At 38.6% G+C, this 13,926-nt stretch overlaps 2 protein-coding genes across 7 annotated transcripts in view; both read right to left on the bottom strand.

Moving 5' to 3' along the window:
• Positions 1 to 149: 149 nt before the first annotated feature.
• On the bottom strand, positions 150 to 5,055 carry mlnr (motilin receptor; the record flags this gene model as incomplete). Its single annotated transcript, XM_084420020.1, has 2 exons — positions 150 to 2,609; positions 4,338 to 5,055. 2 exons carry the CDS (start codon positions 5,053 to 5,055, stop codon positions 2,257 to 2,259), a joined length of 1,071 nt encoding a protein of 356 aa, XP_084276146.1. The 3' UTR covers positions 150 to 2,256.
• A 950-nt stretch (positions 5,056 to 6,005) lies between these two features.
• fndc3a (fibronectin type III domain containing 3A) overlaps positions 6,006 to 13,926 on the bottom strand; it is a 95,429-nt gene continuing 87,508 nt past the window's right edge. For all 6 annotated transcript variants that reach the window (XM_084419230.1, XM_084419233.1, XM_084419232.1 and 3 more), the window contains 3 exons: positions 12,203 to 12,369; positions 11,906 to 12,027; positions 6,006 to 8,285 (listed from right to left, as the gene is read on the bottom strand). In XM_084419230.1, the coding sequence (XP_084275356.1) occupies positions 7,971 to 8,285; positions 11,906 to 12,027; positions 12,203 to 12,369 (604 nt within the window). In that variant the 3' untranslated portion in view covers positions 6,006 to 7,970. The remainder of the gene's footprint in view (positions 8,286 to 11,905; positions 12,028 to 12,202; positions 12,370 to 13,926) is intronic.

Below are 13,926 nucleotides of genomic sequence, written 5' to 3'. Positions count from 1 at the left end.
GCTGTCAAACCACTACAGAAATGGGAGAAAGCCACACATTTTTTTTTATTTCCATTCACAAAAGAATAATATCATATTATTTAAAGATTACAATACAATAATACTATAATGGATAAGAATATGTACAAAGGAAATTACATCCAACAGGGCAGAATAGAATAATTTGTGGACACAATACATGAAAATACAAATAAAACATTACAGCAATGAGATTACCATATCATAACTCGGTGACTATGATGTCATGAATCCCCATTTTGTCATGCACCGAATGGTAAACTAGTTTCTAAACTAGTTCATTTTCATTTAAAAGATTTGGATGATGCTTTCTGTAAGACAAAAACATAAAATGACTTAAGATGCGGTTGTTATGTTAAATTAGAAATTACGCACACAAGCACTGCGAAGGCATTTGTGTCTGCAATGGTTTACAATTCATCATTACTGGCTTGTTGACCACTCACATTTTATGAAAAAGTCCAAATCTAGTCAATTTCAGTCACAAAATGTCCATTAAAGGTGAACTAAGTAACTTTTTTATCTTAACCGAACAGCTTCGGAGTCATTGGAATGGTTATATGACTGTTTTCGGGTTGAATGGTGGTCTTCTCGCACCCCTAGAGTGCCTGTGAGACGAAAAACTACCCTTGCAACTTTGGGCCGGCGGGCCTGATATCAGGTCTCGCGATGTAACAAACTGCTTTACGGCACTGCACACATATACTATATAAACATTGATATGCTAGCCTTCTGTGTATTATACATACCTCAGTGGACATGGCTCCGTGCGTTTGCCGGGTTCTTTGAAAACAAATGCACATGACCAGCGGGAGAAGATGGGACGAGCCAACGAGTTTTGACGACAGTGTTTGCCGACAGTCAAATATCTATTCCGAAGCTGTAGGGGGAGCTCTATAGAGAAACCCGCGAGCAAAAATCGAAAAAACAGCGAAGAAATCGGAAAGCTTCATAATGCAGCTTTAATTGTTTTATATGTAACCTATTATTACATTATTGATCTAAACAACATGATTACTATCACTAAAATTATAAATTATTAGTGTGTACTAGTAATAACTGTGATATTAATTTGAGTGAAACCCAGTCATTTCCCCCCCGCATTTCCAGTTTCAAACTCATTTTTCCTTTTGTCGCACCAATTATCCCGGCTCTCATCCAATAAGCCCACACTTTCTTCATTTCTCTCAGGTTCCTGCGCTCTTCAACTAGGATGATGTTACCATAAGCCCTCCTCCGTCATCATTAGGGTTAGGTATAAAAGTTTATCGATTCCCAGTTCAGATTCCAATTAGGTTAAAAAAATACAAACATTTAGATATCCAACATATTAATTCTGTGATTTCTTGACAAACTCTCGGTTGCAGCTGAATACCATTATTTTATATCACATCACAGACACTCAATTTGCCACAGAAGAACCATGACAGTTTATAGCGCATATAAGCACAACAATGTCAATTTATCAATAAAACATGGTCATCCGATGCAAGTTTGTTTTCATCAGGTGGAAACAAAACCTTTAGGTTCACTCAAACAATGTTAACAGGCTGCATATTACTATACAGAAAAAATAAACAAACATGGCCAGCAACATGATCATTATAAAAGGTGCTTAAATGACAAAACACACGCACTCACAAATATTTGAGAATCGGAATATCAGATAGTTTATGATATAGAAAATTGTGGCTGTGGTGTGTCAAATGACAAGCATGAAGCATCATCATGAAAATACGGTGATACATATTTTAAACTTGCGTGCAAAAGGGTTAAAGTTACAAAAGTTATTCAGCCAATATCAGAGTGATTTTCTTTTTCTTTTGTTGTTTGATTAACATTAACACAGACGGAGACAGGTTTATTATGCTGCTGTCACTTTAAGAGCTGCACGGATCCAATATACTGTTTCACACGCGTTTTCTTTCTCAAAAGTTTACATTCACTTAAGACAAAACCGACTGTTTCTGAGGATATTTTTGACATAATTTTCTGTGTATTTGCCCATTCAAGCGCAAGACGACGCGAAGGAGAACTCAATTCAGTATTCACGCACTACATGAGGTGTGACTTTTTGCGTGCACATGCACTTTGAATGTGTGCGCATCATAGAAAACGGAGTTCTCTTTCGCATCTTCTTGCACTAGAATGGTTTAAAATCACATTAAAATGTGCGCACAGGAATCAAAATGCACGCGTCTAATCGAATCCACAGTCTTTGGAGATTTGGAAACAGTTCTAAAATGGAACAGGCTCTTGAGACTCAGCACTAGTCATCATGGTCTCTTTCATCACATTCAACGTGTCTGTGCAGGCGGTGGTGTCATCATGCGTGGAGATATGCCTCCGGTTGGGGCCGTGGTGACCCCTGCGGGGGAAGAGGAAGAGGTGTTTGACGGCAGAGCGGTACTTGTTGGACATGAGGTTGTAGAGGACTGGGTTAACTGAGGCACTCAGGTAGAAGAGCACCATGGAGGCCACGTTGAAGTTCTGACTGAGGCGGGCCGAGTGGTAGTCATCAACGTGAGTGAAGAGGAACCGACCGATGTGGTAAGGCAGCCAGCATATGGCAAAGACCAATACAACAACAGCTAAGAGAAGAGGGAGATGGGATATCGGGTTAATAGAAGAATGAGGTACGTCAATGTTATGGATGGTCGCTTACTGACACTGATTTATTAAGGCTTCTAATAAACATAAAACAGCCACATTCACTAACCCAACATAAAGGGCATGATTAATGAATAGACAAGATTTTACACATTTGCAAGGTCTGTCAGGCTTCATCTCACACAAGTTGACACCATTAATTTACATTGCAAATACGTTTCTAAAAAGTTACTAATTGACCCTTTTTGCACTGATGACATTTCCAGTTATCAACATTGCAAATCTCTCTATATGTTTTCCCTCTCAGCATCCTCCTGAAGTAACAAAGAGCTTGGTGTTCAAATATAAAGAATTTAGAAGGAAAAAATATTTTTGGAGGAGGTAAAAATGTAAAATTTTTCTAAACATTTTTCTTACACAGAACTAGAATATGTGTTATTAAACTCACCTTGGTGGTGGGGTGGAAATAGACGTTGGAAAATTATATCAATTAGATAAATAGAACATAAATCCAGATTTACAAACATTAAAGGCAAAAGTGTTACAATCCTCTTGCTGGTCATCATGATCCTTGGGTGCAGTGTTGGACTCGGTCTCAAGTCCAAAGACCATATTTTGATGCTTTTGTCTTGGACTCGTCAGCATTTGGACTCGGTCTTGACTCAGACTCGAGATAGAGTCCGGTCTTGAGTGCTGCTACAACACCGCCATGGAACCAGGCTTTATTCATACCAAAGGAAAACATATTTACGCTTTATGAATTACTCAAGACCCTCTTCAGGTCTCTGTCTTGACTGACGCAACCTACACAGCCTGGACTCGACTACAACATTGCTAAGGAGATCTGTGTGTGTTGCTACGCAGTTGATAGTGGTGTTGTGAATGGCCACTTACTGACCCAAGTCAAAAGAGCCTACCTCTTTTCTCTATGGCATTCTGATCTCTAAATATGGCTCAGATCTGTCCCTCAATGCAAGTCTGATGGGATTTTGTTTCCCTGTTTTTTTTTTTTGTCTACCAAACAAAAGTCATTAGCCTGATCTGAAGTAATCTCACACATTACCTCAACAAGCCTCATGATTTTTCATGTTCATGTCTACAGCACAAACCTTGTTGGATGATTTATACTCCCAAAGTTGATACTTAGGGTCAGGGGCTTGTCCAGATCCCTAAACCGTAAGAATGAACCTTAGCAAGCACAACTATCCATGGCTCATTCCTAAAAGCTGGAATATAGTACACTACTTTGGACTAGATTTTATTGCCCCGATTGTCAGTCTGGACAAGTCGGCGCTAGTTGCCAAGTCAGTGCCAGACTGCAGATTTTGGACAGTCAGAGTTGACAGATTCCTCCGAATATTGTGTAGTGTATGATGAGCACAGACTCAGATTTTTGCTTTAGACTATGATTCCATCCAGTCGAAGGATATCAAACATGCTTGATATTTTGAGGCGATCTTAGAACACATATTGTTTTAATTTGTCATCCATTTTCCTAGCAACAAGGTGTATCTTTCTGTGTGAGTTTGTTGTGTGACCAGACCAGACCATAAGGACCAGAAAGTCTGGTAGTGTGTGATCTTCAGCCATTTAATGTATAATGGCAATTGTTCTCTTGTTCTCTGTAAACATTCTCAATTTAAAATCTGTTCCAATTTTGAAAGTAGTGTAGTGCATTCCAGCCTTAACACTTCCCAAGACCAACTCACCCAGAATCTTGACAGTCTGCCGATTAACCTTTTGTCTTGCTGCCGCATTAGGCCCATGAAGCTCATGACGACTCTTCCACAACTTCCGGCCGATGGATCCGTAGAGGAAGAGCAGGCAAAACATGGGGCAGAAGAAGTAGGTGGTGGACACCCAGATGGTGGTGTGCAGCAGCCCCGAGTCGATGGCATAGCGCGTGTGCTTGCACTGCCGGGTCCCTGGGTCAGGTATCGTCTCGTTCTCGTACTCCACGCCCATCAAGAAGAACATCGGTGCGGCGGAGAGTAGGGCGAAGCCCCACAGAGCCAAGATGACATACTTGACCCTCCTCTTGGTGATGGCAGCCTTGGCTTTGAAAGGGAAGCAGATGGCCAGGTAACGCTCCATGCTGAGCACTGTGATGTGGAGGATGGTGGCGTTGGTGCACGCTTCATTGATGTAGTGCGATAGACTGCACACCAGCTCCCCGAAGACCCAAGGTACGTACTTCCAGAGGCGGTAGAGGTCGAAGGGGAGGCTGAGGAAGATGACCAGGTCTGAGATGGCCATGCTGGAGAGATACAGGTTGGTGGTGGTCTTCATGTCCTTGAAGCGCTGGATAATGAGAATGGTCAAGGTGTTGCCGGTTACGCCAACGATGAAGAGCAGGACGCAAATGGTGGTGACAGGAATGAGGGTGGAGGTTGGGAAGAGAGAGTCTCCGCAATGGTTGTCCTCCATATTGAGGCAAGTCAGCAGCTGTCGCTCGATAAGGTCTAAGTGTACAACAGACCTTTACAAAAGGGTGAGGATGAACTCAGCTGACGAGACTCCTTCACTGAAAGTCCATTTGTAGTAAGAGGCCAAAAACATCAAGGAAGGCGGAACCAAACGGGTGGTGCGTTTGAACAGAAGATGAAACAGACGAGACTTGTGGAGGTTGTATCTGGAGCTCTGCTGGAGGAGAGAGAGCATCACCTCTTATCTACTGTGTGCGTGCATAACATCACTTAGTCCCGTTTTTAATTAAATATTGAGATCACAGGAGGCGGAGACAATGTAGACGGATAGGGAGGGAGGTGAGAGGCGGGGCTTTGGCTTTCAATGCGTGCATTTATATGCTAAACAGATCTTGGTTCATGTGTAAATATAAATATAAATTGTCTACTCATATTGAATTATTTGCATTATCAGTATAGAAGTAATAACTTGGAACTTGCAATTGTGACCCACACATATCAAACCTTTAGAAATATTTGCTTAAATTTCAACAAGAATATATATTTTTTTAAATTACAGTTCATATGGTATATATAATAACAGCATGACCGTATTGTGTTCTTTTTCTTATGAACAAGAGATTAGTATTAATGTTGGCAATGTTAACACAATCTTTATTCACATGTTCACTTCAGATCTATTTTGAAACATTACAGAGAAATACATTTAGATCATCTTAATGTCTAATCTGCTATAACACTTGATACAAGTGCTGAGGAATAATCTAATTTAATAGACAATCTGTCTGGAACGAGATCTCTAACACCCAATGACCCTGCTGGCTCTTTCTTTCTTTGTGGATGAAACCACGAGCGAGAGGAATGATCTTTCGGAATACATTTTTCACACAAAACAACATTATTGTGATATGAATCCGCATACAATTGGCAACATGCAGTAAAAGAAGACGATTAAGAATTATAAATCTTTTATTGTGCATGGATCCGTCTGTAGATATCATGACTATACAGACACACTTTAGATACATATATATGATTATACATTTCCTATCTGATAACATTTTAAAGTGATATGTCTGGTAGTATGTATACTATAACAAATTTTTGTTTTGGAATGTACGGTGTATGAGGTAACTGCAAACATTAAAATTACATAAAAATGGTCTCATTTTTTGTGCATATTTTATTGATTTTTTGTCGTTTTTCTTTCTCCCAAGAACCAATCGCCTACCATGGTGGGGAGATGTTAAAATGGCACACTTTGCAATTACACTGTATCACTATCAAAAATAGGAATTTGAGATTTTTTTTGTTTTTCCTTCAATGACAAACAGAAGACATTTGCAGAATATCTATTAGACCAAATCATGTAATTCATTTTCATTCAAGACTTCTTGCAAGGTACCTGTAGTTGTTAACGGTTGTTGACAGCACTCATATGCCCATAACCAAAGCACAAAACACGAAACCCTACGACCGGACCGTCATGCTGTCGTCAAGCAGCGTTGACAATCAGTCACAAGACTTTAACACACAGAGAAAAAGGCAAAAATTTCGATTTCACAGGAAGTACATGTAGGATTAACACAATTCATTACTGCGGTTTGTTTTGTTTCTTGCGCTTTTCTTAATTTCTTTGCTGGACAGAATTAACTTAAAGGTTTTATTTTCCATATAAAAAAATAAAGTTCAAATGTGTGATTTAAACAAGGAGAAAAAACAAACAAATCAAAACGTATCTGAAAATATTTAGTCATATATTCAATAATCTCGAGATTACATCAAAAAAATTATATTGCTAAAAGTAAAGGTTAACAATGTGATAATTTGGTTTCTAAAACTAAACAACTCCCTTCCCCCGCCCCCGCAAAATGACTTTTGAAATCATGATTATTGTCAGAATTAACCATTTCAAGAACAAATTTTGTGGTACTACATTTTTAAAAACAGCCAAAACACATTGAGGGCTTGCACAACTGGAAAACATGTTCCATAAAACGCATCACAAGATCAAGACGCATTCAATAAGTATTTTTTTTTTTTCTCTTCTCACTAAGGTGCAAAGGTAAAGACTGAAGGAAAGGTTTCCGAGAAAGCGTACATTGTTTGTGCTGAACGACAATATTTTGGAGCAAAGCAGCTGCTTGATTGTAAAAACAAGCTACAGTATACGTACATGATAGTAAAAATAACTATTAAGCTGAGTTAGTTTGGTATTCATAGTCATAGTCTTACTCCCCCGTACTAAGCCAGAATCTCAGGTCCTCGTATCATACTGTACAAAAATATACTAACATTTCTCTAGTTATTTTTGCATCCTTTACACATTCTGAACATCAAAAAAAGTTCTGAGGAAAGTGCTAAATCAACGTTCGCTAATTCGAGCGGTAGCGGTCTCGCCTCCCCTTCCTTACGCCGTAGACTTTATCTCCCCGGGGATCGTTCGGGACCCCCCCTCGCTGACGGTGTAGTCACTGGCCCTCAAGTCCCAGGCCCAAGATAGCATACCGGTGAGCGACGCGACCACCGAGCTAGCTTTGGAACACTGAACGAAATTACACTCGACAGTTTACAACTGAAATTATACGTATAAATAACATAAAGACTACAGCTACACAAATAAATGAAGTGGTACGATGAGTATGCGACGAGCGGTAAGCTTCGCTGCTGATCCTTCAATAAATCGCCCCCTCCCCGAGTCCGTCGGGAAGGGAGCGGCGTTCTTTTGACAGCATGCGCAGAAGGCGAGCGAGAGAGATAGAACGATAGATTGGGTGAAGTGAATCTACAACTTCCTTTTCTCCATCCTTCCCTTCAAGCGGCTCCTCGACGCTTGTGCCGGAAACGAAAATAAAGAAACAAAAACAAACATCAACAAACCAAACTCGCTTTGACGATGTAACGCGGCACCGAGGCTCATTCGATCACGAAGTACTGGATGGCGACCGCGATGAGGATGGAGGTCACGGCCAAGAGGGCGATGATGAGGAAAGAAAACTGTTCGTCCGTCAGGCTGCGTTTTGGCTTCTGGGCCTCGGCTGCTTTGGACCCCGTGGCGCCGGAGGCCCCGGGGGTGTCGATGCGAGGCGGGAGCAGGATGACGGTGGAGCTGTAGGGCCCGATGATTTCGGGGGCGTCCTGGCACTGCCGAACGGCGCAGACGCGAAATCGGTAGTCCGTGGACGAGCTCAAGTTAGGGAGCTGGAAGGAAGTGGCTGAGCCCCTGTAGATCTGAGAGGATTGGAGACGAAAATTAAAAATGAGTACGTTGCAAAAAATGCTTACATTTTTTATGTGGAATATTATAGAAACACTACACTACCGTTCAAAAGTTTGGAGTCAGTAAGATTATTATTTATATATAATAATAATAATAATAATAATATATCGTTATTACCATTTTAAATATCTGTTTTGTATTTTAATTAGTGCTGGGCAACGATTAATCGCGATAAAAGTTTGTTTACATAATATGTGTGTGTGTGCTGTGTATAATTATTTTGCATATATACAGTAAATACACACATATGCATGTATAAACTATATATATATATTTATAAATATTCATATTTTATATTTAAATAACACATTTTTCTTAAATGTATACATGAATGTGTGTATTTATATATACAAAATAATGATACACCGTACAAACATATATTATGTGAATACAAACTTTTATTTTAATATATAAAAATGTTTTTATTTATTATTCCTGTGATCAAAGCTGTATTTTCAGCATCATTACTCCAGTCTTCAGTGTCACATGATCCTTCAGAAATCATTCTAATATTCTGATTTGATGCTCAAGAAACTTTTCTTAATATTATCAGTGTTGAAAAGCTTTGTGCTGCTTCATATTTTTGTGCAAACAGAGATACATTTTTTCAGGATTCTTTCATGAATATTAAGTAAAAAAGAAAAGCATTTATTTATTTAATTTCATATATAGTGCAATGCATAAGTGAATACACCCATGCTAAAGTTTACTAAAAAGAGGAATAAAAAAATCTTATTTTGGAAATTGAACTTAATGCCTTAATTTAAAAAATTAGGAAAAATCCGACCTTTCTTTGTGAATGAATAATGTATCGTAAATAAATAAATGTTCTTCCTTAAAATACATGGTGCATAAGTGAGTACACCCCTATGTTAAATTCCCATAGAGGCAGGCAGATTTTTATTTGTAAGTATTTTTTTTTTTTTTTTTTTTTTTTGTATACTATGCATCCTGATAAAGTTCCCTTGGCCTTTGGAATTAAAATAGCCCCACATCATCACATAGCATTCACCATACCTAGAGATTGGCATGGGGTACTTTCCATAAGATCATCTCTCAATGCAAATCAAACTAGCTTTTAGGCTAACTGAAATAAAATCATGCCAATCTCTAGGTATGGTGAAGGCTATGTGATGATGTGGGGCTATTTTAATTCCAAAGGCCAAGGGAACTTTATCAGGATGCATAGTATCCTAAAAAAATAAATAAATAAAAATACTTAAAAATAAAAATCTGCCTGCCTCTATGGGAATTTAACATAGGGGTGTACTCACTTATGCACCCTGTATTTTAAGGAAGAACATTTATTTATTTACGATACATTATTCATTCACAAAGAAAATTGGTGTCCTTAAAGGTTGGATTTTTCCTAATTTTTTAAATTAAGGCATTAAGTTTAATTTCCAAAATATGATTTTTTATTCCTCTTTTTAGTCAACTTTAGCATGGGTGTATTCACTTATGCATAGCACTGTATCTATACTGACCCCAAATATGTGTAGTGTAGTGCATATAATAGTGTATAGTGTATTTAATAGAAGTATTGTCACGTATTTAGGCCCAATTCTCAATCAAAACCATAATCAGGATTTGCTAAGACCTAAAATGTGCACATTTTTTAATAGATCAGTAATCAGTATATAGAACAATATTCAGCACTGCATTCATGTCTAAAAGACATTATACTAAGGAGAAAAGAACTGATGAAGTCTATTTTAAAGATGCAGATGTGTAGGAAGAGAAGTAATACGCCTGAAGAACATGAATATACGCATATGAAGTCCTGCACGTGTGTGTGTGTGTGTGTGTGTGTGTGTGTGGGCTGCATCAACACAAACAGACAAGCCTCCCATCAAGCCTGCAGTCTCCCACAGTGTCTCTCAGCAGGAGGTGATGAGTCAGAGCCAGTGAGACTGCTTTACCCTTCCATTACACTCATTTCTACAGTCGCTCACAGGCCGCCAGCGCAGGTGCTCACACTAGAGTGGATTCGAGTTAAATCAAACAGATCTGTCGGGTCCCGTCTGACACAGTATTTTCAGTGACAATTAAATTCAATACTGCAAATTCAGACATCTAGGTGACGCTTCTACCCGGCTCTCCAGCAGGCCCCTTAGGACCCACTTTTAAAGGGACAGTTTACCCTAAAATGAAATTTCTGTCAATTTATTCCCCATGTCTTTCCAAAACCATATGATTGAGATGGAAAAAAGGAGATTTTTTAAATAAACGTACCATAAAAGTAGTAGTATCCGTTTTCTGAAGCAATATGCTTTGTGGAACAGACCGAATTTTAAGTCGTCAAATCTTATCTGTTTTTGCACATTATGTACATTATCAAAACATGGCACCACAAGATGTTACTGTGCCAAGTTTGACACCAATATTCTCACGCTAAAGGTTCTCATGCATTTTGTGGTCAATTGTTAACGAGTTTAAATGTTTTGAATAATGCACAACTGAAATTTCAGAGCTACAGCTGAAGTTATTTCAGTAAAAAACAAAACTTGTGGTCTGTTCCTCAACTCAAAGCTATCATACGACAGCTGGGACGTTCTTATTTTGGATGAAATCTGAAAGCTTTCGGTTTCTCCATTGACGGCTACACAACTACCACTTTGACGCGTCAAAAACTTCATAAAGAGATCGTAAAACTAATCCATTTAACCTGAGCAGTTCAGTCCAAATTTACTGAACAGACTCAATCACTTTATATGATGAACAGATTTAATTTAGGCCTTTATTCGCATCAGCGAACATAAACAGAAGCTCAACTGAAGAATGAACCTCATTGGTTCAAGCTCAAACGTGCTGCGTAACACACGAAAATGAACCTCATTGGTTCTCGCACATTAAGCGAACATGCTTGATCTGATGTGTGCATTGATGAATGTTTGTATGTGAATAAAAGCCTAAATTCAATCTGTTCATCATATAAAGTGATCGTGTCTAAACCACTCGATTCATATGGATTCGTTTTTGAAGCGTCAAAGTGGTAGTTGCGTAGCCCTCAATGGAGCGACAGAAAGCGCTAAGATTTAATCAAAAAAGACCTTAATTTGTGTTCCAAAGATGAACGAACATCTTACGGGTTTGGAACAAGTAATTAATGACAGAATTTTCATTTTAAGCACCAACCCTACTAATTCTATTCTGTACTTTGGTGCTTCTTAACCTTTATGGTGGTTTTGCTAAACAGGGGTTATGAAGGCCATTGTCACAACATGATGTCCGAATATAGATCATGTACAATCAAAGCACAAATTTCAGTGGCTAGATTTGATTTGGCCCTAACATTAAGTGCAATAACCGTCACTAAGCCGTTCAGTAATGACCACTTGATGGCCATTATGCTATAATAATATTCCTCAACACCTGCTGTCTGCTGAGCGCACCTGCTGAGTGCCGTGACCTCTGTGTGATGTGCTCACAAGTGGGGACCGACGCTCTGGCCTCACAGTGCAGAGAGACACTATAATTGAGATGCTGTATTGAGGCTGAAATGGAGGTTTTTTGGTGTTTGGTGAGCTACTGAAAATTGTTCATGGAGATGATAGTGTGGTGTAGGTACCTGTTTGAACTCAGAATTTCCCTGCATGCTTTGCAAACAGTAGATGACTGGATCTCCCTTCATAGGCGGCAGCGTCTCCCAGCTCACCTCACACGACTCGTCCACACGCTCCACGCGAGGAGCTGAAGAGAGAAATTAAATGTGCTTTTTTATCTACTTTATATTATGTATAAGGTAAAATATGACCTGATCATGTTCATGACAGGTTTTGTGAGATACATGAGGTAACCCAGAAATGTCTACAGAAATGCAAATACAATGGAGGTTTATGGGGCAAGCGTGTGGCAGCTGCGGTACCTTTCAGGGGTGCAGGAGGGGAGAGGGGGGTGGTGAAGGTGTAAACAGTGGAGAAGGGCCCCTCGCCCGCCTCGTTAAAGGCCTGGATGCGGAACGCGTACGAGGTAGACTCATTTAGCCTCTGCACTTTGTGAGTGTGACAGGGTCCTTTATACAAGGATATAAACCTTCAGGGAGAGACAGCAACCAGAGAAAATGTTATAGAGATGAACTCTATAAAGCCACGAAACACACAATATTACAAACCTATAATAAATGAGGGATTTTCAAAACAGACTTGAAGGCAGACCTACACAAATCTGAGTGAGTTTCAAATATGTAAATCTGTAAGATTTTTTTTTTTAAATGTGTTTGAAAGAAGTCTCTATTCGATCAAAAATACAGTAAAAACAGTAATACTGTAAAATATGATTACAATTTACAGTAACGGTTTTCTTTTTTTAATAGGTTTTGCGTTTTAAGAGTTTTAGTTGCATTTTAATGTTTTTGTTAGCCTTTCCAGTTGAAACATTGCAGAAATAGAGAAGATTAACGCATCAAAGCCGTAACCCAGGCCGTTTCCAGTGTTTTCTATGTAAACAAGCGTCAGACGGACATCTTTTACTGTTGCACTAGCGTCTCGCAACAGAGAGACGCATGTTTAGAAAGCCATGTAAAGTTAAAAGTAGTTTATCTTTTTAAAAACATGTCTTGAGACTTAATTTTCCCTTTCCATTCCATTGCATCTCATGTTTTTAATGCAAAAAGAAACCTGATTGCCGCTTCAGCTCTTTTTATTAAACTGGGCATAAATGCATGATGGGTCATTCCGTGTCAACTCAACCAAAGGTCCTCAGCAAAAAAATGTGATTGTTAATATTTGTTCTGTAGGAAGACAAACATAAATAGTGATGAAAGCCAAAATATTAAATGTCACAGACATATATTGACTTAGTAATCCACTGTTTTGTAGAGGAGGGTCAAAATGTCAATTTTCACCAGTGATTTGGAGCCAATTTACAGGGGTGTAAAAATGACTACAGAGATTGGTAGGTCTATTAGTTAAATCTGTTGACTTTAGCAATCTTTGTTACATTATATGCCAACGGTGACTGTTCAAATATGGCAAAAAGCACTTCTTATGTTTTTTGCCCCAGGTTTGCATGCCTGTAACTCATAAAGTATTAAAGATATCTTAAAATTCAATTATATTCTGGTTCTTAAACTTTCCTTTTGGTGTCTTTATTTTAAAGGCCCTCGATGACTCAATTCCGGCTCCATGAGTAAATTGGTAAATTGTACACATTTTCAGTGGTCGAAAACCAAATGTTGGTCACTTTGCATACAGCTGATACTTTTTTCTTTTAAAGAGGTATATCTAAAGAACAAATAATGTTGAAACTAGAAATATATATACATTTTTGTCTATCAACACGATTGCATAGAATATACCTGTCTGAGTGCTATTCTTTTTGTAAAGTTGTCATGCCTTTAACTCCAAAAGTATTCAAGATATCTTAATTTCCTTGAATTTTACCCATTTTCAATGATCAAGAACCAAATGTAGGTACAATTTTAAACAGCTGATAGTTATTGTGTTTAAAGAAGAATGTCCGAAGAACAAAATACACTGAAACTAGAGACGTATCTTGTTTTCCTCTATCGAAACAATTGAATACAACACACCTCTCTGAGTCCCTAAAACTGATTCAAATATAGATTCTTATACACGTTTGAGAGCAAGT

The sequence above is a fragment of the Rutilus rutilus genome (assembly GCF_951802725.1).
Source record: "Rutilus rutilus genome assembly, chromosome: 9".
NCBI lineage: Eukaryota > Metazoa > Chordata > Actinopteri > Cypriniformes > Leuciscidae > Rutilus > Rutilus rutilus.
This window is presented reverse-complemented; position numbering and strand designations above follow the sequence as displayed.